General features: G+C 39.5%; 1 protein-coding gene across 7 annotated transcripts in view; it reads right to left on the bottom strand.

The window, feature by feature from the left end:
- PDE10A (phosphodiesterase 10A) overlaps positions 1 to 25,660 on the bottom strand; it is a 332,447-nt gene that overhangs the window by 110,851 nt on the left and 195,936 nt on the right. For all 7 annotated transcript variants that reach the window (XM_078383193.1, XM_078383194.1, XM_072994372.2 and 4 more), the window contains one exon: positions 2,765 to 2,893. In XM_078383193.1, the coding sequence (XP_078239319.1) occupies positions 2,765 to 2,893 (129 nt within the window). The remainder of the gene's footprint in view (positions 1 to 2,764; positions 2,894 to 25,660) is intronic.

The following is a 25,660-nucleotide window of genomic DNA, read 5'->3' as shown; positions in this document are numbered from 1 at the left end:
TCTTTTGACCTAAAGTGAACCTAGGTCAAAAAAAAGGGGGCAGGAAAGTCATGTGTGTTTTTTTCCCTTTTTTGTTCTTAAGTCGAGGCTCCGTTCTCAAGTTGAAGCAACTTTTTGCAAACGAAGCCGTTCTTAGCTCAAATCGTTCTTATGTAGGGACGTTCTCAAGTCAAGGTACCACTGTATTATATTATAATCTTTATTAATTACACGACATATCCCGGTGCCTGTTGTCGTTGCTCCTTCGCTTGTGCCAGGTCAAGCTCTGCGAGAAGGTTCCCCTTTCTTTCCGGCCTCGTTTTGCTGCTGCAACTGCCGCCTCTTCTCCCTCTCCTTCTTTCTCTGGCAGGCGCTTGGCGCTGAGCCCCACTCTTGCTCTGGCTCCCCTTGCCTGCAGTTTCACTTCTTCTCTGCCAGCCTTCCGCAATCTTTTCTAGCCGCCACCATCTCTCTTTTCTCAACTCCTGCTGCTTGCTTGAATACCTCCGGGCAAACGCACAAACTTTTTCCCCTTTAAAAAAAAGATCCTGCCCTTCTCCAGCTACTGCTCTCTCTCAACTCTCTCCTTTTGTTTTGCCCGTTCCCTCTCACTCGTGGTGTGTGTGTATATATGTGTGTATCTGTGTCTGTGTCTCTGTGTGTGTATCTTGCTCTCCTTTCCTTGCTAATCATTATGCGCAGCTTGATTAAAACGAAGCAGGAAGCCACCTCCAGAAACAAAGGCTCCATGTGGGCATGGCTGATTTACAGCCCAAAGGGGTGTCTTAGATTGTGACTCCTTCAGAGACTGATTTCCACCTTCCACCCCTCATACTCCCATCCAAAATTATAACATAAAATACAGTGGCACCTCGACTTACGAACGTAATCCATATTGGAATGCCGTTCGTAAATCGAAATGTTCGTAAGTCGAAGCACCATTTCCCATTGAAATGCATGGGGATGGGATTAATCTGTTCCAGCACTTAAAAAAATACCAAAAATAAAAACAAAAATACAACAGAGCAAGTCCCATGCTGGGATTGCAAAAAGAAAAAACTACAAACACAAATCCAAAAATGAGACAACATAGCACAGAAACATAACCCCCCTGTCCAAACCCACCCTCCAAACCCCACCGAGAACAGTTTTTAAAAAGGAGTACTGTACCCATCCAAAGGGTGCTCTCCTGGCCTTCTGACCGCCACCACTGGGAGGCTTGAGCCTGGCTGGGTTTCTTCGGCTGCTCACTTCCCAGCTCACCTTCGACTTGCTCAGCGCCAACCTCCGTGATGGTGGGAAATTCAAATGGCAGAGGGCGGCGAGGAGTGAGCAGGAGGCGAGCAGCCAAAGAAACCCGGCCAGCTCAAGCCTTCTGGCGCTCCACTGCCTCCGCCGCCCCCGCCAGAGCAGCTAGGAGGCTCCAGCCTCCTGGGCACTCTGGTCACCCTTGCCGCCCGCCACACCCACCAAGCAGCCAGGAGGCTCAAGCCTCCTGGCTCTGGGTTACCCCCACCGCATCCCTTTCCCTAACTGTTGGGGCAAAAGCACTAAAAAGCAGCCACCTCTTCATCACCAACAGTTCAGTAAATTCAAATTTCCCGCCCTTTCCCCCTGCCTTTTTGTGTTTGTAAATCGAGGTTCTGTTCACAAGTCAAAACAACATTTTGCGAACGGAGCCATTCGTAACTCAAAATGTTCATAAGTGGAGACGTTCATAAGTCGAGGTACCACTGTATTACAAAAGCCGGACACTTTAAAGGTTTTTAGCTTTGCCTGCCAGACGGAGGACATTAGGCTAAAAAGGAGGACATGTCATCTTTTGTTGGACGTCTGGCAATCCTACTTAAGACGGCCCTGGATATTTTTGACTCATTGAATATAAAATGCAAACAAATTGTACACACAAACAAATTACTGTTACATGGTGGACAGCTCTGTCCATAAACATACTAAATACGAAGACTGTATTTCTCTGATTAACAAGCACATTAAAAGAATGAAAACCCATTTGTGAAATAAGAAAGCTTGCAGGTGCAGTCACAATGGTTAATTTGTATATCATGCCTATTCCATCTAAAGCCTATTCCATTTCATCTGGCTTTCCCGCTTTCCTATTCAATTAATTTGTGAGCAATGCATAGCTTAGGCAGATGAGGCACTGCTGGTATGTACTATTCCGCTCCCTTCTAAGTGGTTCTTTTCAAAGCAAAACAGATCATGCTATCTGTAAAAGATGAACTCAAATCCTTTGGCTATTGTCAACACTGACACATAGACTTCCCATCACACTAGAAAAACAGTGTCTTGGTCTGTTTACTGAACTAGCAGGATGTTTATTTATTTACTTTTAAGTAGATAAGGTTAATGAAAGAACTTTCATCCATATTTAATAATATGCATTCCTAAGACTTCTTAATTTAGGCCTCCTGAGAGAGCAGAAGGAACGCTTTGGTAAAAATATATCTTGATCTCAGATTTAGACTCATTCAAGTGAATGAAACATAAGGAATATTATAAAGATCCAAGTGTTATTATGAACAACTAGCTATCAACTAGCATAAAACCTAAAGGATTATTCAGGCAATTTGCACTACACATGTTTTGAACCATTACAACATGTACCAAACACTGAGTTTTATAGGACAGTGTTCATTAAGATTTTTCACGATGATTGTGTATTTCGTTATTCTTTGGTATCTCTGCTCCTTATGCCCTAAGAAATGACAGCAAAAAGAAAAAAAATTCCAACGTTAGTCGAAAGAAGTTTCTTCAAAGAGCTTACCTTCCTGTGTGTTGTGTTTCCTTCTGAGCCATTTTTCTACTGTCTCAGCACTCACGCTTTCTGATACAAATTCATCCAGTACCTGGGGGTGAAGAGAAAGATAGGCCTTCACTTTTTCATCTGTCAAACCTGCAAAAGAGAACACCACTTTTTTTACATTATTGTTATTTTAACCAAAATAAATAAAATAAATGAAACGAGTTTACGATTAACACACACCCAAAATCAGGAACAGGCTCTGTTGTATCAAGAAGAGCAGAATTATTTGGCTTTGAGTATTTAATTCAAAGTGCAGTAGACAGAAAATTATGATAGAGGAATATACTCTGTTCAAAAATACAAGTACAAGGTTGGATATAGAACTGCTCAAGGCTTGCTATGAAAGGGAAATGCCAGCAGGAAACTAAAGGTGAATAAACGGGTCTGGAGCCTCTGACAAATGAAAACAAAAATGGCTAAATATGAAGGGCCAAGTGTTTGAAGAATATGAAAGGGAGCTTCTGTTAAATAGATAAAGGAATGGGTGAGGAAACCACAGCCATGGTTGTGTGGGGGGAAGGTGAAGGAATCCAAGTAAAAGCAATCAACAAATTAACTTTAGAAAATGTATCTCATTAAATTAGAAACAGACTAGTGTTTGCACCAAGCTGAGAAAGAGACACTTTAATGATTTTACATACAAAATCCTTCCTTTCTTTCTGCCAACAGGTACAAACATACCTCTTTAAAGAGCCTTTTGGGGAGCCAGCAGGCAACCGAGATGGGGAGGTCTTCTTAAAAAGTGTAGTCATTAAATAATGCTTTAAATATATACATACTATGTTTTTAAATCTAAATTAATTTGTCTTGACTAATTCTTGATTCTAAAAATTTTCAGTGCTGCTTACTAGGTGAGAAAGGTGAAATAAAAATCAAACAAATACAAGAAAACATGAATAAATGAGTAGCAAAAGGTAAGAGAAGGTTAAATATAAGACTTCCAGATGTCCATTTCCTCCCACTCACATCGCCCTGCACTGTTATCAGATGATATTAACTGAAGAAATAATAATACATACAAGTGAGATGAAAACAGTACTAAGTTGCTGCTTCTCACTGATGGCTAACATGGCACACACTTGTGATGTGTGTCAAGATTCAATCATGCTCATTTTTACCTTGCAAAAAGTTCTATCTCCAACAATTGCTTGCAACCTCACATATACAGTTGGGGTGATGAAAAGGGAGAAGAAAGGGGAATTGATCAAAAGCATCCATCCTTCTGGACTGTGGTTTGAACTAGCAGAAAGAGGAGAAATCTAAAAGAAACGTGGGCAATGCAAAGACTAGAGACGCTAACTGGAAAAGGAACATCATTTTGGTAACAAAGACATATGACATTCACTGTATCGTAGATCACTCCCCTTTAATGGCTACTTCAAAATAAATGATGCCACAATTCCCAACCCATCTTGGTAAAAAACTGGAAGAGACTACATTGTGCAATCTCCAACATGAAGAAAAAATTTGCAAATTGTCTTGTTTTTCAGCAAGACCTTGGCTCCTCTCCTGAAACTGCCAATTTGAAACAAAAATGGAAGTCCATGGAGCCTCATAAGAATTCAGTGAAGTACATACCTTACAGTTAAGTATGACCAAGTAAGTATGGTCATAGTCCTTTGGCTATTCCAGTTTATTGCTTAGACCAGTGGTTCTTAACCTTTGTTACTCGGATGCTTTTGAACTGCAACTCCCAGAAACCCCAGTCAGGACAGCTGGTGATGAAGGCTTCTGGGAGTTGCATTCCAAAACTCCTGAGTAACCCAAGGTTAAGAACCAGTGGCTTAGACCAGCTAGCAGATTGTATTAAGGAATGTATCTTTTCCACACTGAATACCAAACTTTGTGAGGATGTCATGCTGCGTCTTGTGCAGCATAAACATTAAGCCTGTCACTTTAAGGACAATAAGCTAACAGCAGTAGTGTTGTGTACGTCAATGCATTAATACTCTCATAACTAAAAGTAATAATAGCATCCTAACAGACATGACAGAATTTTAAACATAAAATATTAGTATCTATGACACAATTTCATTATACATGGTTGTCCTCTTCCATTCTTGCTTAATTCCTACTGATGTCTGTGGAGTTGCTTATGCATATCAATGCAGGATCACTTCCACAGAGGTTAAATAAGCATTATCTTCCATGTTTTCCAGTAGAAAACCAGCAGCTTGCATTTTAAAAACTCAGTTCTCAGCACTTTTAGAACTCTGTAAGCTTTGATAGTCAAGATTTCCCCGATTTTTCCAAGTCCTGCACTGAAAAAAAAAAATCCTCTTCCCATCTTTAAGACAGGTATGATACAAATGTTTTTCAAAGTTGTATCAGAAACCAACACAGCAAATTGTCCAGAGGGAACAAGTTACATGTTTTCACAAACACACTGAATACAGCAGTGCTAATTAGTTCTGCTGGGGACAGAACTACCTACGATAGCTCCTTAACTCTTGTCTCTCATTGCAATGAATGGATGAGAAACTTTATTTCCATTCTCTAGTTATTCACTACCACTGCTGCAAATTTTATATGGTTCAAAGCATTAGCAAAACAATCCTGTAGGACATAGAGTCTGTTGTAAGCCACCTAGAGTGGTCCTGAGGGACTAGATAGGCGGGATATAAAATAAATAAATAAATAAAATAAATAGAGTTCTATTATATTTATTGCCTTCAAAAACCAAGGATGGAGTCATAAACCTCTGATAGAAAACAAGAAGATATCCTGGAAGACATATGCAAAGCCTTCTGGGTATACAAATAAAGGGTGGCTTTGTAATTTCTTCTACTGTGCAGGTGCAGAAAACTTGTACTGTATCTGTTATATAATATCAGTCAATGTTTTTAGAATGTTGGCTATGCCTTGGTGGTTTATAATAATAATAATAATAATAATAATAATAATAATAATAATAATAATAATAATAATAATAATAATAATAATAATAATAATAATAATAATAATAATAATAATAATAATAATAACAATAACAATAATAATAATAATAATAATAATAATAATAATAATAATTTTCAGCTATGCCTGAAGCAAAAGGAAACACAAAGCAACAGTAGATTCACTGCATACAGAGGATGGAGAATTACTTAGAGGCAACAAACAGAAGTCAGAACTAGAGATGGGGACGAATATAAAAATGGATCGGCTTTTTCGACCAAAACAGCCAATTCGTTAACCTAACGTTTCAAAAACATTTTTCCTGTGATTACATATAGTTTGCTGTATAAATTTAAATTGCAGTGTTAATTACATTAACTCTGCATGAGTAGAGAGAAGATTATTTCATGTATTCACAGTGATTATTCAAGAAGCAGCTCAACGTCTTCATAAAATATGCCATATCTATCTTACAATATTCAACAGCAACCTCAAGTTTATAAATGAAATGCTTCTATTGCTCTGTTCTGTTTGTTAGGCTTTACCAAAAGGGGGAGAACAACTAAATAAAAAGCTTCACACTCAGTTATTCAAGTTTTAATAATAATAATAATAATAATAATAATAATAATAATAATAATAATAATAATAATAATAATAATAATAATAATAATAATAATAATATTATTATTATTATTATTATTATTATTATTATTATTATTATTATTATTATTATTATTATTATTATTATTATTATTAAAGTTTGAATAACTGGTAAGGAAAACTTTTAAAGGAAAAAAATTACCGTATTTTTTGCTCCATAAGATGCACTCCCCCCCCCCAGGCAGACAAGGATTGCTAGCAAGAGATGGCTTGCATCTAACAAGGACTGGGCAGAATGTGTTTGCCCACAGCATGAAGAATTTCATCAGGATGGCTTTAAACTGAATCAGAAAGGGGAGGGAGATGCAAGCACAGAGTTAGGGGTATATGAAGCCTTACACACAATTAGAGGAATGGACCAAACTGATCAAAAGGGCAACAATAATAACATTAACAATAATAATCACAGTAATAAACTATCGACCACCCAATCAAAGAGAGGAAGCAGACAAAACTTTTGAAAAACAAACTGCAGGGTTTTCAGAGACACGACGTAGTAGTGATGGGTGATTTCAATTATCCAGATATATGTTGGCAGGCAAATTCTGCCAAGTATGGCCCTTCCAAGAAACTCCTGGTTTGTGTGGCTGATAATTTTCTCCTACAAAAAGTGGAGAAAGAAACTAGAGGATTTGCTATCCTTGATTCTGACCAACAAAGATGACTTGGTGGGGGAAGTGGCAGTAAGGGGAACTCTACATGAGAGTGACCATGTCCTTCTAGAATCCTTGATTTCAAAGGAAACAAAAACACAGTGTAGCCACACAAGTCTACTGGATTTTTTAAAAGCCAATTTTAATAATCTCAGAACATAATCTCAGAACAAAGTCCCATGGCAGGAGATCCTAACAAGAAAAAGAGTCCAAGATGGCATTAAGGAAGGCAAAAGCTGAGAATGAGCTGAGGTTAGTTAGAAACACTGTGCTTTTCAGAAGAAAGGCCAGGCTTTGCAGCTTCGGGCAAGCTACACACTCCCAGTGTACCACCAGAAGTTGGGAATGGTAAATTATTTCTAAGTTCTTTACACGTAGAAACCCTTGGAAAGTTCACCATAAGTTGGAATTGACTAGATGTTATGTAATCATTATTTTTATTATAAAGAAAACTCTTCTGAAAATCATTGCTACATATAAACAGAAACTAGCCCCAAATGTGCCACTATATGACTGTTTCACACACACCGTACTTTCAGACTTAAAATGCCCTGCCAAACTAACTGGGCATCCTATTTATAAATGTTCACCTTTGTAGTGATCATTAAGGAAAAATATACTTTTTATAGTCACTGCTCTTCTGCTCCACTTGCTCTTAAGAGAATTAAACTTGAATGAAATTACAGAAAAGCTACCTACCAAAAGTGCTACAGAGACTACATCCAAGCCTCTAAATCTACATTTACCAAGAATCCTCGAACAAAAATCTGCTTCTAACAATTCCTTTGAAATACAAAGGCTTTTCCTTCCAGGGAGGGGAACTGTATGCATCTAAGAAAACTATGTAGGAAAAACAGCCATTGTGTTGTTCCTGATCCCAACATGATTATATGGATACTTATTTTTCACCCCTTATAGTAACTGTGTGTGTGTGGGGGGGGTTGTTTAATGGTTAATTCTTTCAAAGATACTTGCCAAGCACTGCTGCAGTTTGCGCTGCTGCAATTTACCTGAAACCCCTGTGGATACTGTTTGTGCCAAAATTACGTGCAGTGTTTCAGCATTTAAATATATCTTTTAAAAACTGTCTCTGTTGGGTGAAAGATGGAAAATAAACGAAAAGAACAAAAATGAATGAGTAATTTGACCTTCGGTTTACTAACAGCCTACAATATCAAGAATTATTAAGTGATAATACTACAAAATATGCATGTGAAAAATATTTGCTATATTCGTTGCTCTTCTCACTTCAGACTACACTGACATGATAGGGCATTCAACAAGGATTAATTTGAGAGACTTCTGAGCTCCAGAGTAAGAGCAAGACAAGGGCAACTTTTCCCCCTTTTAAATAATTCTGCAATTTGTGCAAAATGCCTTTGCAGGAAGCTGCACAAATCTAACCCTGCCCCTTCCCCTTCAAGAAGCAGAACATGTATGTGTATGCACACAGAGAGAGTCGTATGTAAATTGCACAAAATCATTATAACAATTAAATCAATAGCACCAGAAATATCTCGCCCTTTCAAAGGTTAAAATAAATATATTTTTTCAATTTTCCATCTGTAGCTGTTTGGATTAGAGAAGCAAGGATTTGCACTCCAATGGTCTAGACATGGTCTAGGGGGCGGGGTAAAAATCAAATAAATAAATAAATAAATAAATAAATTACCTTTAGTACAGGCAGAAAAAAGGGGCAAAAATGAATAGTGAGTATTTGAGAAGAATCTGTTACTAAAGACCGTAAGAACTGAAGAAGCAGATACGCCACATAGCAAACATTCACAGAAAGCAATATTAAACTGAATTTGGGAAGTCTTATCTCTCAACTGAGCAAGTTCCTGTCAAAAGTTAGCCTTTAAATTTTGAAAAGTTAGGCAACAGTTTTTTGATTGTGCAAAACATGTCAGAAATTGTATTAACTTTAGGTCATTAAATGTTGTTGACTTATTTGCTTTTTTGTTTCAATACAAAATGGAACATATACTGTATCTACATATATGTTCATAGTATTTTTTAAAACAAAAAGAACTTGGGGAATAGCTAAATCCTCTCAAATGATAAGGTGACAGGTATTGTATCTAACCTCTTGTTTTCACTCTAGCACAAACTGATGTGACTTGTGATCTCCTTGGCAGCATAACATTTCAGAAGCAAACCATTATTAAATTTTAAAAGCACTCTGATGCCTATATAGCATTGTAGCCTAACATGTTTTTCTTATTTCAGAAGATATCTGTAGGAAGGAAATAAAGACCACTCTCATTTAAAACTTCAGATTTACATAAAAATAAAAATATTGAAGAAATTTGTATTGCTTTAAATACATATTTGATATCAAAGCCTACCTCCCTACAATACTTACCATCTACTAACTGATGTCATGTAATGGCTAAGACCACTTAACCTTGTTGAAGTTTGGGAAAATCAACCGACATGCTTGTAAAAGACTAAACAATATAGTCTATTCTAGTAACCTAACAGAATATACAATACTGATTTGTGATGTAGCTACATAATTTTACCTTGATCCAGGGAATGACTGATACCAGCCCTATATGTAAACCACACATAATGTCACTTTCTGACTTGATTCTTCTACAAATGTTCAACAAAACAGTTTTCAAGTAGCCCTTGAATTGTGGGACTTTCTTTGTATTTCTGTGGATCAAGTATCCTGATTAGAGATGGGGACGAATATAAAAACAGATCAGCTTTATTGACAAAAATAACCGTTTTGTTAAATATTCATCCCTTCATATTAGTGGGGTCCAGAGACCCCCCATGAATATGAAGGGACAAATATTTACCTGTTTTTATTTGTCCTTCTTATTATGAAACAAAAAAAACCATTCTGCCTACTGGTTGCTGATTGGTGGTGGTAGGCAGCCACATATCCAACAGCCACCCAACCCCACAGCCTACCCCCACCCCCTTCCTCTCCCTACCTTAGCCTCCCATCCCGCCAACATCCCCTTCCTATTAAAAAAAACACAAAAACATAATTTTGCCTACCAGCTGCCTATCAGCTGATCAGCGGCAAATAGGCAGCCACCCAACCCCACAGCCTACCCACCCCCACCCCCTTTCTCTCCATATCTTAGCCCCCACCGACACCCCTTTACCTTAGTGGCTGCTGCTGAGGTCTCCTTCTGGCCTCCTAGCCACAGCATGTAAAAAGGAAATTGGCTGCCCTTTTCAAAGATGACAGCTGTGGCTTCATTTAGGGTAGGGAAGCTCAGCTGCCATCTTTGCAAAGGGCAGCCTGGATTCCCTCAGCCTGCCTTAAGGGTGGCTTTGGGGTTGGGTGGCTGTCTATTGCCACCAATCGGCTGATCGGTGGCAGGTAGGCAGAATGGTGTTTTTTGTTTTATTAATTTTTTTTCAATAACCCCCCACAAATCAATGAATAACTTCATTTTTCATTGCTTCATGGGGGCAACTTCATGCTTCGTGAGTCGTCAACTTTTAACCACTCACAAAGCGGGGTGACTCGCCAAAATGATGAGTCTCCCCATCTCTAATCCTGATCCATCTTTTTTCCATTTAGCTGCAGACTTATTGTAGTCATGTGGCAGAAAATGGGTCAAGAAACATCATACTATGGTATCATTTGAACTATACCAAATTTAGTTATTAAAATCATTAATTCTACACCCCAGAAGAGGCTGCTTCACATGCAACATGTTATCTCCATAGATATCATGTTTGTGTACAAAACTAAATGCACCACAAATGTATGCCATTCATCATACATGAGACAGTATTTGTACAGGTTATCTGCCATGTACACATGCAGAAAAAGTGATACATATTTCCTTACAAGTTCCCATGCACATTGGGTCCAGATAGATTCCCATATAGAGTTAATATCAATGTAGCAATTTTGTCATGTGCAAAACATCCTTTGCTAGTTTAACAGGAATACAAATATCAAATAGAAATATTTTCAAAACCTTTTTCCAGACTTTTACAAACATTTTAATCATTTGTCTTTGCCTACAAACTCCCTCTCTGCCTTCCTTGCTAAGCCATTTGCTTATGACTCCTTCCTTTTCTTCCCCTCCTCCCGCAACTTCTATGAATGTCATTAAAAGGAACTCTTCATTTATAGATGGCACTGTCTTAGTGCAAGTCTACTGAACAGGAATCATGATAAAGTCCTTATTGGTCAGACCAAAAATTTACTGGATCCAACATTCTGCTTACTTGTGAACAACAAAACGGCTATGGGAAGTTCACAAGCAATACAGGAGTATAACTGAATCATCCATTTCACATTCTCAAGCTACTGATACACAGAGGTCTGTTGTCTCTGAACTGCAGGTGATAACATAGCTACCAGTAGTCACTGGTAGCTCTAACAACCTCTATGAAATATCTAAGCCCCTTTCAAAGCTGTTCAAATTGATACTCATCAGCATGTAACTACCTGTATTACATCAACAGGCATTTAATGCTGCTGCTATTTTTAAAAAATACTCTTTCAAAATCAATGCCACCTTAAATGAAAGTTCAATGATAGAGAACACACTTTGCACACAGAAGATTCTATGCTCAATCCATAGCACCTATAGCAAAATGAACGATGAATAGCATAATTGAACCTCTTGCAGAGCTGGCATCAAAAGGTGAGAAATCTAAGCTAAAGGGGCCACCGTTCTCAGGCTCAATATAAAGCAGATTTGTATATTCAAACTACAGACCCAGTATCTAATGGAAAATTTATTCACTCTATATTACTTACTTTCTGTATTGCTTCAACTCTTCCTTAAATGGTCTGAAATCTACATGCTACAGTGCAGGAAGTTCAGAATGTTATGAATACCAATCTGCTTTTATTCTACAAATCAGAGGGTTCCCATTTCTCATACCACTTTCTTATATTAGCTTCTTAAAGCAATATAATTTTCAAGGTATTTGTCTTCCTTGTTTGAGTTACTGCACCAAATGTCTCTCTACTTATCTTTTCTGTTAATTCAGCATATTTCTTAATATTACCGCATACAGTAAAGTGAGAAAATAGTAATTATGATTCAGAAAAAATTAGGAATTTTCTCTTCCCGAACCAGTTTGCACATCTGCTATAACCTAAGTATGTGTGTGTTCTTTATCAAGATGCAACTCACTGTCCCATATAACTAGTTTGTGGTGACAATTAAAATATTAATGAAAACTATTAATGCATGTAAAGCAGAATAGCACATGCCCCAATTACAGAAGGGCCTCCCCAGGATTTGAGAAGAGGTGTCTGCCTTCCACAACCTAACTAGATTTCAAAATATTTAATGTACTGTATTCTCAAAGGCTTTCATGGCCGGAATCAGATGGTTCCCTGTGCAGCCATTGAAATCCACAAACACAAGCAGAGCTTCAACAAAAAAGACACTCTAAAACTCAACAAAGCCTGGTTCCCAGCACTGAAAAATTGTGAGATGGAAGGTGAGAGAATGAAGCCTCTCGCAGGAGTGCTGTGCCTTCCACCAACTACAGAAAGGGAGATACAGACCTCGCCCACTCCATCCCCTATTAGGAAAGAACAAAGGAGTACCGATACCTGGGATATGGAAGTCAAAAGAACTTCCTGAAGGAAAAGTAGAGCTGTTTGCAGAGAAGTCAATGGTTAAGGGTAGCCATTCAAACTGAGGACCATTTGGCGGGAACGGGTAGGCAAAGGAGGGTGGAGATTGAGGTGGGGACAGCAGAGATAAAAAGGGGTGAGAAAGGGTTGCCTTCAGGTTGAGAGCAAATCTGGGACCAAGATCCTTGGACTGGAGAGTGGGAATGACTCCGGGTGCCCAGAGAAGAGGCGACTACTGCTGGAGGTGAGAGATTCCCCCACAACTGTCATACTGGGGTGAAGCTGAGGCTTGCGAGTGGCGGAGGCGGCTAAGGGAGGAGAAAGAAAAGGTAGAAAGGGAAAAACAAGAAAGATTGAGATAGAGGGTGGAGGAGGCGAAGAGGAGAGATTCTCAAGAAGACCCTGGACATTATTCACAGACACCCGGGATGATAAGTGGCTCAGAACCAGTGAGGACGAGACCGTTCCCTTACTGGAAGGAGAGGATGCAGAGATATTAAAAGATGATCCCCTCCATGGATGGCCGGGCCCCTGGAATCCTGAGGAAACAAATCCATTCCTGAATGATGCAAAGATGCCCCTTAATATTTGAGCAGGCTCATGAAGGGAGATACGGTCCTTGAGACAACTTGTGTCCAAATGAATTGTGCCTGTAAATGAATTAGCAGCCAATGGAGCCACTTTAACAGGAGGGCTTTGTAATCCCTGTGACAAACCCTAGTTAGCATCTGGCTGCAGCATTTTGGACCAGGTGAAGTTTCCGAACACTTTCCAGAGGCAACTCCATGTAGAGCATGTTACAATAATCCAACCAAGATGTAACTAAGGCATGTGTCACTATGGCTCAATCAGACCTTTCCAGGTACAGGTGCAGCAAGCTGAGACATACGTTTTAATTGTGCAAGTACACTCCTGGCCAATTCCAAAACTTAGGCATCCTGTCTCAGAGAGGAATCCAGGAGGACCCCCCAAGCTGTGTTTTCAGTGGAACTGTAACCCCATACAGCACAGGCTGCACCCATACCTTTGTCTTGTTTTGGATTAAGTTTTAGTGTATTAATCCTCATGCAGCCCATTAATAATACCAGACACAGATCTACAGCCAAAACAGTTTCCTCAGATGTAGATGGAATTATAGAGTTGGGTGTCATTCACATACTAGTGACACCAAACCTCAAAATGTCAGCAAACCTATCCCAGTAGCTTCATGTAGATTTTAAATAACATACTGTAGGAGAAAAAAAACAGAACCCTGACAGATCCCACAGTACCATTCTGCCTGTGCAACAATATATTTTAAAATCAAAATCACAGAACAATGTTCCTGAGTCTCAAAATAGCAAAATAAAAACATTTGTAAATCCCAGAATTTATTTATTTGTTTTCCAACATTTTCACCAAACGTAGAATTGGATGAAAAGCTCAGGCAAAAATCATGATGAGGTAACTCTATACATATACATACCGTGTACATATACATATACATATACATATATACATACATATATATATATTAGAGAGAGAGAGAGAGAGAGAGAGAGAGAGATCTGAGATCTGGACAGCTTACTTAAGCAGTGCTAAATGTGGATCAGTCAAATCCAATGTTGCGTTCCCTGTAATTTTCTGGGGCACTGGGTGGATGCCCCATGCATGCAGGGTTTCAGCTGCAACCGGAAGCAAATGGGCAGCAACACTGGCTCAGCTGAATAGTGATGCAAGGCTGCACAGCCACACAGCTTAGAGGGAACTTTGATCAAATCTGACCTACCAAACGTAAGCACGGTGCAGCTAAATTGAAACCATTCTGAATCACAGTAATTTCAGCTGGAAAATTAATCACAGATGTTTTAAGAAAATCAAAGAAAAATAGAATGTTTGTGATAATTTTTGACAGTAGTAGTACTTAACAGTAAGCATGAATATTAAAATTCCTTAAAAAATACTAAAGTACAGGGGTATAAATATGACTTATTTTTGTTTCATTGCAGAAGAATATTGACTAAAGGTATCATTAGAGCTGCATTTAAACACCAGCTCATAGTCACTAAAGCCCTAGATGCACCAGGAAGAACTTAGTATAAACAGAAAAAATGGCATACAAGCAAATGTACTGCTAAAACATTTAAACAGTTCAAAACATTATTTACAAATGATGACACATGTGTTATCTTGAACAAAACTATGTGCAGTATCTGTCTTTTCTGGCACAATTCACAGGCTTGTACCCAAGTTCTACTGTCCTCTACTTGGACAGTAGAACTTAACTCATGTTTTGCTCTCACTGGCACAAGAGGAAAGGATACAACTGATTTCTTATACCTGGCTAGAGCCCCTGAGGTTCCTGAAAATATGCTCTGGAGTTGATACAGACCCCTCCATATCAAATGAGTGCATAGAGAGAAAGGGATGGACAAATACTGCCTCCCTTTCCACCCTACTTATACCAATCACAGCTTCTGAGATATCAGAATTCTTTCTATGAATAGAAGCAGACTTTCTATTCATGTTATGTGCAATTCAGGATCCAAGCCATTGTTATTTTGTAAGGCAAACCTCAAAGCTTACAAACAGTTTTGTTCAACTATTCAGACCTTAGTTAAATCTTCCTATTTTGCAAACATGGCACGTTGCATTCGCTATCTGATTCTAATAGCACATTGAAGTAAATACCACACATAATGAATTATACACTATTCTACTGGACGTGTATTCCTGCCAAGTAATTTAGAAATAATACTAAATAGTTCGAACAGACAGGACTCTGGCTTTGAATCAAGGAAAGCAGTAAGATGTTTAAAAAAAATACCTCAACAGAACTGCCTTTTTCAGACAAAGAACCTTTCTTCCCCTCTGGCACACAAGTTTGGGAAAAGAGCCAAGGTGCTACTTATCAGCTGTTTGACATCAGGGGAGAACTGTGTGCGTCATTAGGCCCAGTGGGGACTCCTGGCTTATGGCAATAGACCATGTGGTTCTTATCAGTTTGTAAAGTCTGGCACTTCAACCCTTACAGTGTGAAAAAAGAGAGAAGGAGGGCGCAGTGAGGAAGGGTACTTGTAAATGAAAGTGAAGATTTTAAGCGTTTCCCAGGCTAGCACAGGCAAATGTATGAGTATATAACCTTTTTTTTTAAAAAAAATACACATCCGTCTCATAATTTTATGAGGACACAGGGAGGATGATCACTATTTCCAGAATACGTTGGTTGTATAGTAATAATAATAATAACAACCACATGCTGTCAAGTCAATTCTGACATAAAGCAACCCTTTCCAGGGTTTTCCAGGTAGAGTACTCAGAAGTGGTTTACCATTCTTGTGGGGGTGCCCTGGAAGTGGGAAGCTTGCCCATGGCTAAAGAGATTGGCTCTTTTCCCAGGAGGCACAGTGGAGAATGGAACTCCAAACCTCTGGCTCCATAGCCAGATACCTAAACCAGTCATCTTTCTGTACTGTAATTGGAATATGTAATCTCATGACATGTGTCAAAGAGACGGGCTGTTAAGTAAATACCCTAATTCCCTTAATATATACCTATAACATGCATGAGTAGTCTCGACTTCACAAAGGTTGTCATGTTAGTTTTACTTTTATTTATTTTTTTATTCCAAGGCTGTATATGTTTAATCTGCCCTTTGTTTAACACTACACTGATTGTTTACTTGTTTACTGGAATGAGCAATTTTCACTAATGTTCTTACAGATGGGAATGAGACGTTTCAACAGTTCTATGCCTGCTAGGCAAAACCCCAAGATTTTTGGAAGTGGGGTCTTTTTTATGCTGGAAAAATGCCTATATTTTGTACAGAAAACATTATACTTTTCACAGAAAACATACTTTACACACAATACAAAGCAAAACAGTTGGCCTTTTGGGGAGGGCATTGATACCCTTTTTCATTGAAGACTACAAAATCTGCAGTCATTAGCTCTTCTTAATTTTCATATTAGTATTTATGGTATACAAGGACCAGATACAATGACAACCATTGAATAACGCCAATGGAAAAAAAAGGATTATTCCCTTTGCACTTGCTTGCTAAGGGATGCAACAGTATCTAGGAGTGACGGTGACAGCAACATGAAAACAAAATGGAAACATTTGCTGCCTCACTAATACATTACAAAGATCACTTCCCAAATTATTTAAAGAGCTAGGAGATAATTTTTAAAAAAGCAGAAATAATTTTGAATAACTCAAGTAATTCCACTTTAGTTGAATCTTTAATTAGATTTTTAGACCATTTAACCTTCTCCCAGTGTTTACTTTCAACACATTTGGCAAAAATTTTGCTATGTTTTGCTTTCTATCTTATTGGTGAATGACGTGTACCTTCATATCTGCAGCAAAACAAAGCAATTTTTTATCCAAGTAACATAATTCCTAATCCCTTTGTCTCTTCGTAGGAACACTTAGTCCAAAATCACTAAACTAGCATTGCCTGCCAATCTAGTTTTCCTTTTCAAAAACTAATCTTTTTTTTAATGAAGAAATTCAGAAGTTCACAGTTGTAGCACTCTGAACATTCACTGATCCAACCAAAGAGACTGCCTTTCCCCTCTCTATTTTGTTCTTGTTGTTTAGCAAAACCAACATACCTACCACAAAATGTGACTATGGCTGTAACTACACTGCAGCTTGATTCACTGCCTAGTCTACACTTCTACTAAGATGCGGTGATCACATGGAGAACTTGGATTGTTTCAATGCCAGTATCCACACTGGCCTCTCAATCCTATGCAGTTCACTCCAGGCCACAGCCCACAGGCCTCCTTCATTTTCTCTCACCCTCCTACAATCCCTGGCTCTTCTTGTAAAACCAGTGAGCTGTTTAAAGTATCTCATGGTGTTGGGGAAAAAGACAGTTTTCCAAAGTTCTCCATAACATAAAAATACATACACATTTACTGTGGAAACATAGTTGTCTGCTGCAACTTGTCAGCATTATTTTTATTTCATATAAATTGTTATATCTTCTGTGCAAAGGTGATATAGTGCTAGATATTCTGTCTAGAACAAGGATAGGAAACTTCGCAGTGGCAGAAGGTCACATAAGATCCTTCCTCAATCTACTGGGAGCCCCACTGCCTTCTCACTGATGCAGATGTTCCCACTGCAGTAGCCATCAGATTACAATTTATTATACAGGGCTGCACACTGACCCCCGCCCTCCAGCAAGCTGGGTACTCATTTTGCTGACCTGGGAAGGTTGGAAGACTGAGCAAATGTGGAGCCAGCTGCCAGAATCCACTGGGATTGAATGCTGACCATGAGCAGAGTTTTGACTGTTATATTACAATTTAACCACTGCACCACGAGCCTCCTCATGCCCTCAAGTACTTTCAGACCTGGGCAAAGTGCGGCCATCCAGATGTTCCTGAACTGCAAATCCCAACATTCCTCACTGTGTGGGCTAGGCCCAACTCTCCTCACACTATTGGCTGTGTGGGCTAGGCCCAAATCTCCTCACTATTGGCTGTGTGGGCTAGGAATTATGGGAGTTGCAGTTCAGCAACATCTGGAGGGCCGCATTTTGCTCACCCCTGCCACAAGTAATCACAAATATTTTAAATAAGGTGGGAGCTTCAAAGTTCTATCATTGTCAATAAACTTCCTGAAAGCAGAACATCTTCTACCAGCTACAGCTGCTATACTGGCTACAAACTCTCATGAACAAATAAATCCTTGTGATAATAATCTATGTTCTAGTAATCATGCTTCTATACTGTGTTGTACACGACACTGCCTTTGAAGACTGTTCAGGAATTTCAGTGATGGTTGACTCTGAACTGTGAGGGGAGATCTTTAGGTTTCTCCTCCAGAACATTTTCTTCAATTTATGTAAACTCTAGGAATCCCCCTAGGCATACTGATACTCCCTCTAAAACACAGAATCTAAGTTTTAAAAAAATATTTTATTTCATATTGTTTTGTTTTATTGAATTTCCATACTGCCCAACAGTTGAAACTCTTTGGATCATCCACAAATTAAGCTTAAAACCATTCACACCTTCAACAGATGCTAATTAGAGATGGGCACAAATCAGAAAAATTGTGATTTGTTTTTATTCGTGATTTGTCAAGGTTAACAAATCACAAATTACATGTTTTCTGACATCGATATATTGATTCATCAATTCATTTTTTACTTTAAAACCCTATAAAGTGGCCTTCCAAGCACCTAGAGACACCAAATTCACAGGGAAGCTTCCACTGGCCCTCCTCTACAAGCCTTGCAAATTTGGTGAAGTTTGGGTTTTGGACATCTGAGCTATACACCTACAAAAAGTCCCCCCAGAAAAGCTCCCCCCCCCCCAGGATCCTAGAGACATCAAAATCGCAGAAGCTTCCCTTCCCTCCAAGTCTGGAGAAGATTGGGTTTCCCCTAGTCAGCAGATATAGGGCACTTTCCTGGGGGGGGGGGGGTGACCAACCTTGGATGTCTGAAACCCAATCTTCTGTGATTTTAGTGTCTCTAGATGTTGGGGGGGGGGGCTTTCCTGAATGGGGCTCCTTGTGAGTGTATAACTCGGACATCTGAAACCCAATCTTCACCAAACCTGGAGAGATTGTAGAGGAGAGCCAGGGGGAGCTTTGTTTGTGGTTTCAAGCTGCTTTTGCAAGAAACACTGCATATTTCTCTACTAACTAAAGTTTTGGATCAATATCAAATGCAGACTCTCATAAAGCAGTAACAACAATCAACAGTGAATAAAAATCAAAGATGAACAAAAAGAAGAAAAATAAATTTTCAAATTTAAGTTAAACGTTTTTTCATTTTTATTGCTAACATACTTTCTACATATTAAAGTTTGTAACTTAAAATATTTTTAACTTAAAATTATAAACTCTAATTCCCTGATATGCCACAATATATTCATGTAAACTTTTCTAATGGATGTTGTAAATATGATTCAATAGGATAAAAATGGAATGGGGATACCACGTACATTGCTTCATGAGCCCTGGGAAATGGCTGTGGGTTATAAATGTACACTATTATTACTAACTATACTATTTCAATAAGCAACTAAATGGTCCAAATGTTATCTTGAATATAGCTCACCCAATCTTCTCTCTGCCACACAGAAAGATTCTGCAAGTTTACCTCTGAGACTGGTTCTACTCTCTATTATTAATGTATCTGGCAATTTGGGTGAAGTTCTTCTAGGTGGCGACTTGGTTGTTTTCACAACTGATTCATCCATGTTTTCAGAACAAAGCACCCAACAGGATTAAAAATGGCTGGACTATCAAAACATAGTAGAGCACAAGACACCTAACATTCATATACTAACTCAAAATAGTACCAAGAAATGCCTTGGACTGAAAGAGGTTGTGTCCTCACTGCATTGTAGACATACAGATAAAGCTATGAACAACAGATCTGTGTGCCTGCAACTGACATACTAGATCTTCTTAGAATGTTCACCCCTTCATCTCTATGACATCACTTCAAATGTACTTCAGGCACTTCATTTTCTCTCAGCTCACACCTTTTTTAATTGAGAAAGTAATCTAGACTATTTGTCCCCTTTCACAGTCATCTCACAACCATAAAAATTAGACATTCTATGTAGGCATCCATCAGTCTCAAGAGACTATGGTAACATGCTCTAAATCAGGCTTGTCCAACCTGCGGCCCGAGGGCCGCATGCAGCCCAGGTCGGCTCATAATGCGGCCCAGTGCAATTTTTTATTTTTAAAGAAATTCCAAAGTTTCAAGTTACACTGCCGGCACTTGCGGCCCAAATGTGGCTGGGGCACGTCACAACGGTGGGGGGGAGAGAGGGAAGGAAGGAGCGGGAGGGGAGGGGAGCTGCATGACTGCATTGCGCTGTCCCCGTCAATAGGTGGACCCCCTCCCGGCCCCATAAAACCACCGGAGTCAAAGCTGGCAGCCTCTGCTGTCTGAGATCGCAGCTGCCGGTAAGCGTGCTTGGAGCGGGGCTGCAGAGAACTGCTAGGGCTGCCCCCCCATGCAGACCAAACCAAATTTATGTGCGGCCCAAACCAAATTTTCATCTTCTAATGTGGCCTAGGGAAGGTGAAAGGTCAGACACCCCTGCTCTAAATAGTCTTGGAACAGCATCTAGTGTGGCTGAGAAGGCCAATTCAAGAGTGACAATCCCTTCCACACTGAAGACAAATACAACCTGTCTCTGTCCAGCTCCTTGATTTTGCTCGTTTCGGGACTGCCTCTTTGCCTCGGCCTGCTGGACAAGGGTCTCTTCAAATTGGGAGAAGCCATGCTGTACCGCCTGCCTCCAGGCTGAACGCTCAGATGTCAATGTTTCCCATCTGTTGAGGTCCATTCCTAAGGCCTTCAGATCATTCCTAAGGCTTGCAGGTATCCTTGTATCGCAGCTGTAGTGTCCCTCTGGGGCACTTTCCCTGCACTAATTCTCCATACAGGAGATCATTTTAGACATTTAGACATTTTATATAATCAAAGAATCAACACGTGTCTTCTCACACATAAAAGAAAACAATTTTAAAAAACCTTAAGGGCCCTGATAGCTACTCTGAAGCTGAGCAGTATGAAGATACATCTACTGATCTCTACATGAGTCTAAATAAAAGCCAGACAAGGTAATCCAGCAGTAGTCATAGTCCAGCTATATCAGACTACAACAAACGTTGCTTCACACTGTCTATGCAGAACTGATTATGAAATTGTTCTCTTATGTAACAGAGTTGGCTTCACAGCCCTCTGAAATATCTGCACCCACAGAATGCCATCTATGACACATGTAGCTTTGATGTATTGAACACATTAATGCAGATAGGCAAATAAAATGCCTACTCACCTTGGGCAAGAAGGTATTGTTCCTTCTAAAACTCAAGGCTTCTGCAATGAAGTTTCTCAGTTCAATAGAATTTCTTTCAAAGTTTAAAAAAACTGACAGTGCTCCTTATAGCTCTTATGTCTATGAACTATAATGAATGTTTCTGCACCAATCGGAGCTTCTAGATTTGTTTGTCATTAGAATGATCTTACTTTCCACTTGTAGTTTTCTAATTCTTTCTTTAATGCAAAATGCATTTGCATGTACATCATAAAGTACTATAGAGATGTTAATTTTCCTCTGCTTTTTCCTCCTGCATTTGCCAGAATTGTTTAACAAAAACAAAAAAAGAAAAAAAGAAAAAACATTCTTGAGTGCTAAATTGGAGTCCATTATCTTCTCTCTAGAATTACCTACTTTCATAGTGTTTTTGACATAAAAGTATTCAGAAGTGATTTACCATTGTCTTTTTCTGCATACTATTAATAAAAGTAACTTGATTGTCTCTAATGCTGACTTTTGAAAGAACCTCTTCCTTCCATTATTACAGCTGCCCAGTAGCGCCATTCTAGGATTTAACTGCCTCTATCGCCCATGAAACGATCCATTCTATTGAGCAGATGTGGACATTTATTCTTGAAAAGGATGGATGCATATTAGTCTGGAGCCTCATCAATTATCATTACACCATGGATGACCCTCCCAGAGGTCTAGACTAGAGATGGGGTTATTGGTATTCATATACGAATAAGAATATCCCCGCACATGTGGCGTTAATGAGGGTCCAGCCCCATTGGTCTGGACCATAGGTTCCCAAAGTGGTCTATATGGACCCCCCAGGGGTCGATTTCAACTTGCAGGGGGTCCACGTCAGAGAGACAAAAATGGGGGTGCAAGTTTAGACTTGTATCAAAGCTTTGCAGGGGGCATGGGGTATACAGAAAACAAACAAGTCAGCAAGTGGTCTACAGGGCAAAGAAGTCTGGGAACCGCTGGTGGACGGTCCACTCACCAATCGGACATGGACAGTGCCTTTCTACCAATGGTTCCGCAGTGTGTGATCTGCTCGCCACTCCTGGCAGGAGGCGGGAGGACAAGGCTCGCTGCAAGGTCAAAGAGTGCAGAGTGGATCGTCTGCTGTGGAGCCACCTGTGCAGGGATATTCATATCTGTATACGAATACCCTCATCTCTAGTCTAGACATATCATACAGTTTGGTCCTCTGATTGCTCTCAACATCCTTGACACACACAAATATTGCACCATATTAAGGTGTGCATCTGAGGGGTGGGACTGCAGCCAACAACTCAGATGAAGAAAAATATTTGGAAATATATTTCCAAAAAAAATATTTAGAAATATATTTCCAAAAAAATATTTGGAAATGCAACAATGAAAAAAGCAGGGGGGAAATCCCAACATTTGAGAATATATTAGTGAAGGCCAAGGCCAAGAACATCCATATTCTGGTATTCCCATGTACAGTGCAAAAGACATGTAAGTTGGACAGTGAAGAACATTGAGAGGAAAAATATTGATTCATCTGAAAATTGGTATTGGAGGATGATTTTATTATACCATGGATTACCAGAATGATAAATAAATAGGTTACTGGGAAGGAAATTTCCAGTCAGGAACATGATCAGCAGCTAAACCATGAAACTCCCATATCTCTGAAAGAAGATTAATAAATATTCTGCTACACATAGCCATGAAACTGAGATATATATATTTTTTGTAAGAGAAAGAAATACAGTTTAATAGGAACTATCAAGTACATACAGTTCAATTCATTATACTGCTTTAAAAATGAAACTTTGATGCACACTCATTCCCTGAAAAGTAACTACATATAGTTATGTCACTTGTAACTCCTTTTAAGTCCTTGTGTAGGTGAGAAGAGATCACAGAATCACAGAATAGCTGAGTTGGAGGATGCCTATAAGGCCATCAAGTCCAAAACCCTGCTCAAGGCAGGAATCTAAATAAAAATAGATCTGACAGATGGTTGTCCAGTTTTCTCTTTAATGGCTAAAGAGTTGGAGCGCTCACTACAAGCCAAGGTAATTGGTTCCGTTGTTATACTGTGCTAACAGTTATGAAGTTTTCCCTGCTATTCAACCCAAGTCTGGCTTCCTGTGTCCTGAACTCTGGGATGATCAAGAACAGATCCCTCCCCTCCGCTGTATGACTACCTTTCAAGTATTAGAAAAGTGCTGTCATAGCTCCCTTCAGACTTCTTTTCTGAAGGCTAAACATGCCCAGTTCGTTCAGTCTTTTCTCGTAAGGCTTGGATTCCAGCCCCATGATCATCCTTTTTGCCTTCCTGAGAGATTGCTCGTTTGTTCGCATCCTTCTTCAAGTGTGGTGACCAGAAGTGGACACATTTCTCTAGATCTGGCCTAACCAATGCTGAAGAGAGAGGAACTAGTATCTCATGGGATTTTGAGACTATACTTCTGTTAAAGAATCTTAAAATTACATTTGCCTTTTTTGCAGCCACATCATACTGTTAGCTCAGATTCAGTTTTTGATCAGCAAAAAAATCTAGGATCCTTCTCAATTGTAGTATAATTAAGCCAAGTATCCCCCCCCCCTTATAACTGTGTGTGAAATCTTTCCACACATTACTTCATTGCATGGAGTTGCTTGGAGCTCTTTTCTTCCCAGGCTGGCTTTCATAACATGGGAGATGAGCTAAGAGATGCAAGGGGGGAAGTAATTCAGCTCCCCTCACCCATATGCTAATTTTCCAGCAAAACACAAGTCTCATAATCCACTTCAGAAATACAAAAAGCAGATCAAATCCAGGAAAAGCAGTTGGTCCAGGCACATCCAGTTTAGCAATTAGTAATAATAATTCTACTACCTTCTCTTTCTATATGACAATTCAGAGCAGAGTGAAAGCCTCTTCTGAGACAGAAGCAGGTGTGCTGCCTCATCTCTATCAGGGATTCTTTGTATTTGGGACTGGAGCTTCAGGAAGAATGGCAGCTTAACTAGAACAAGGAGGGAGGAGGACTGTAATAAAGATGGGATGAAACTTCATATTCTAAGGAGATTAATATATACTAATAAAAGGAGAAATACATTTACATCAACAAAGGAGAACGTTCTATTTCTGCCTTCTCATCTGTGCTGCGAGCACCAACACCCCCCACACAAGCAGACAATAACTCTGTATCAGCCTCCCTGTATCTAGTGTCCTCCAGATATGTTGGATCACAAACCCCCATCATCCCATGCCAAAAAGGCATTCTGAATGAGGATAATAGGGGTTGTAGTATAATACATCTCGTGGTGCAGTGGTTAAACTGCTGTACTGCAGCCAAAACTGTGCTCACGACCTGGGGTTCAAATCCCAGGTAGCCGGCTCAAGGTTGACTCAGCCTTCTATCCTTCCAAGGTCGGTAAAATGAGTACCCAGCTTGCTGGAGGGGGGGATGTGTAGCCTGCATAATTAACCTGTAAACCACCCAGAGAGTGCTTGAAGCACTATGGGGCAGTATAGAAGCAGCACGCTTTTGCTTTCCATCATTATCAAATGGTTACAGGCCTTAGGTTCTGTTACACCAGTAAAGCAGCCTCCCCTGACCTAGTGCTCTCTAGATGACTAATACTGACCAGGGATTATGGAAGCTGTCATCTATCTAATATATCGACAGCAGTTCCCAGTCTTGAACAACCCAGGTGTTCTTGGATTGCAATTCCCAGAAATCTTCAGTACCAGTTGTGCTGGCTGGGGTTTCTGGAAATTGCTGTCCAAGAACAGCTGGGTTATTCAAAGGTTGGGAACCACTGATTTAGAAGGAACCAAGACGGGAAAACCAAGGCAGGTTTAAAAAGAGAATTCAACTGTAGACTGTCAAGTATAGAATAATGAAGTACATATGGATTCAAGGCAACTTTAACCTTGATAGGGTTTTTCCCCATCTTAATTGTGGTGGAATTTAAAGTCAAAATTCATTATTATGGTTCCTAATTCAAAAGCACATTGGCGTCAGTTACAGCCATTTCCCCAAACAGTGGGGAATTGAACTCCCGATGTCTGGCTGCACAGCCTGACACCTAAACCACTAAACATGTTTTCTTGCATTTACTGTAAGGTGAAGAACAATAAATACCAGTGTAGAGATTGAACTGTGGGACTGGTATCTGGGCTGGCATATCCAAGGTCAACTCTGGCATACTTAGGCTCAACTCCCCAGTCAGTCAAGGAACTCGCAAAGTGTTGTCATTTTCACTCAAACTAACTTAGCTCATAGGGTTGTTGCGA

The sequence above is a fragment of the Pogona vitticeps genome, chromosome 1 (genome assembly GCF_051106095.1).
Source record: "Pogona vitticeps strain Pit_001003342236 chromosome 1, PviZW2.1, whole genome shotgun sequence".
Taxonomy (NCBI): Eukaryota; Metazoa; Chordata; class Lepidosauria; order Squamata; family Agamidae; genus Pogona; species Pogona vitticeps.
Note: the sequence above shows the minus strand (reverse complement) of the source record. Positions and strands in the feature narration are given on the sequence as shown.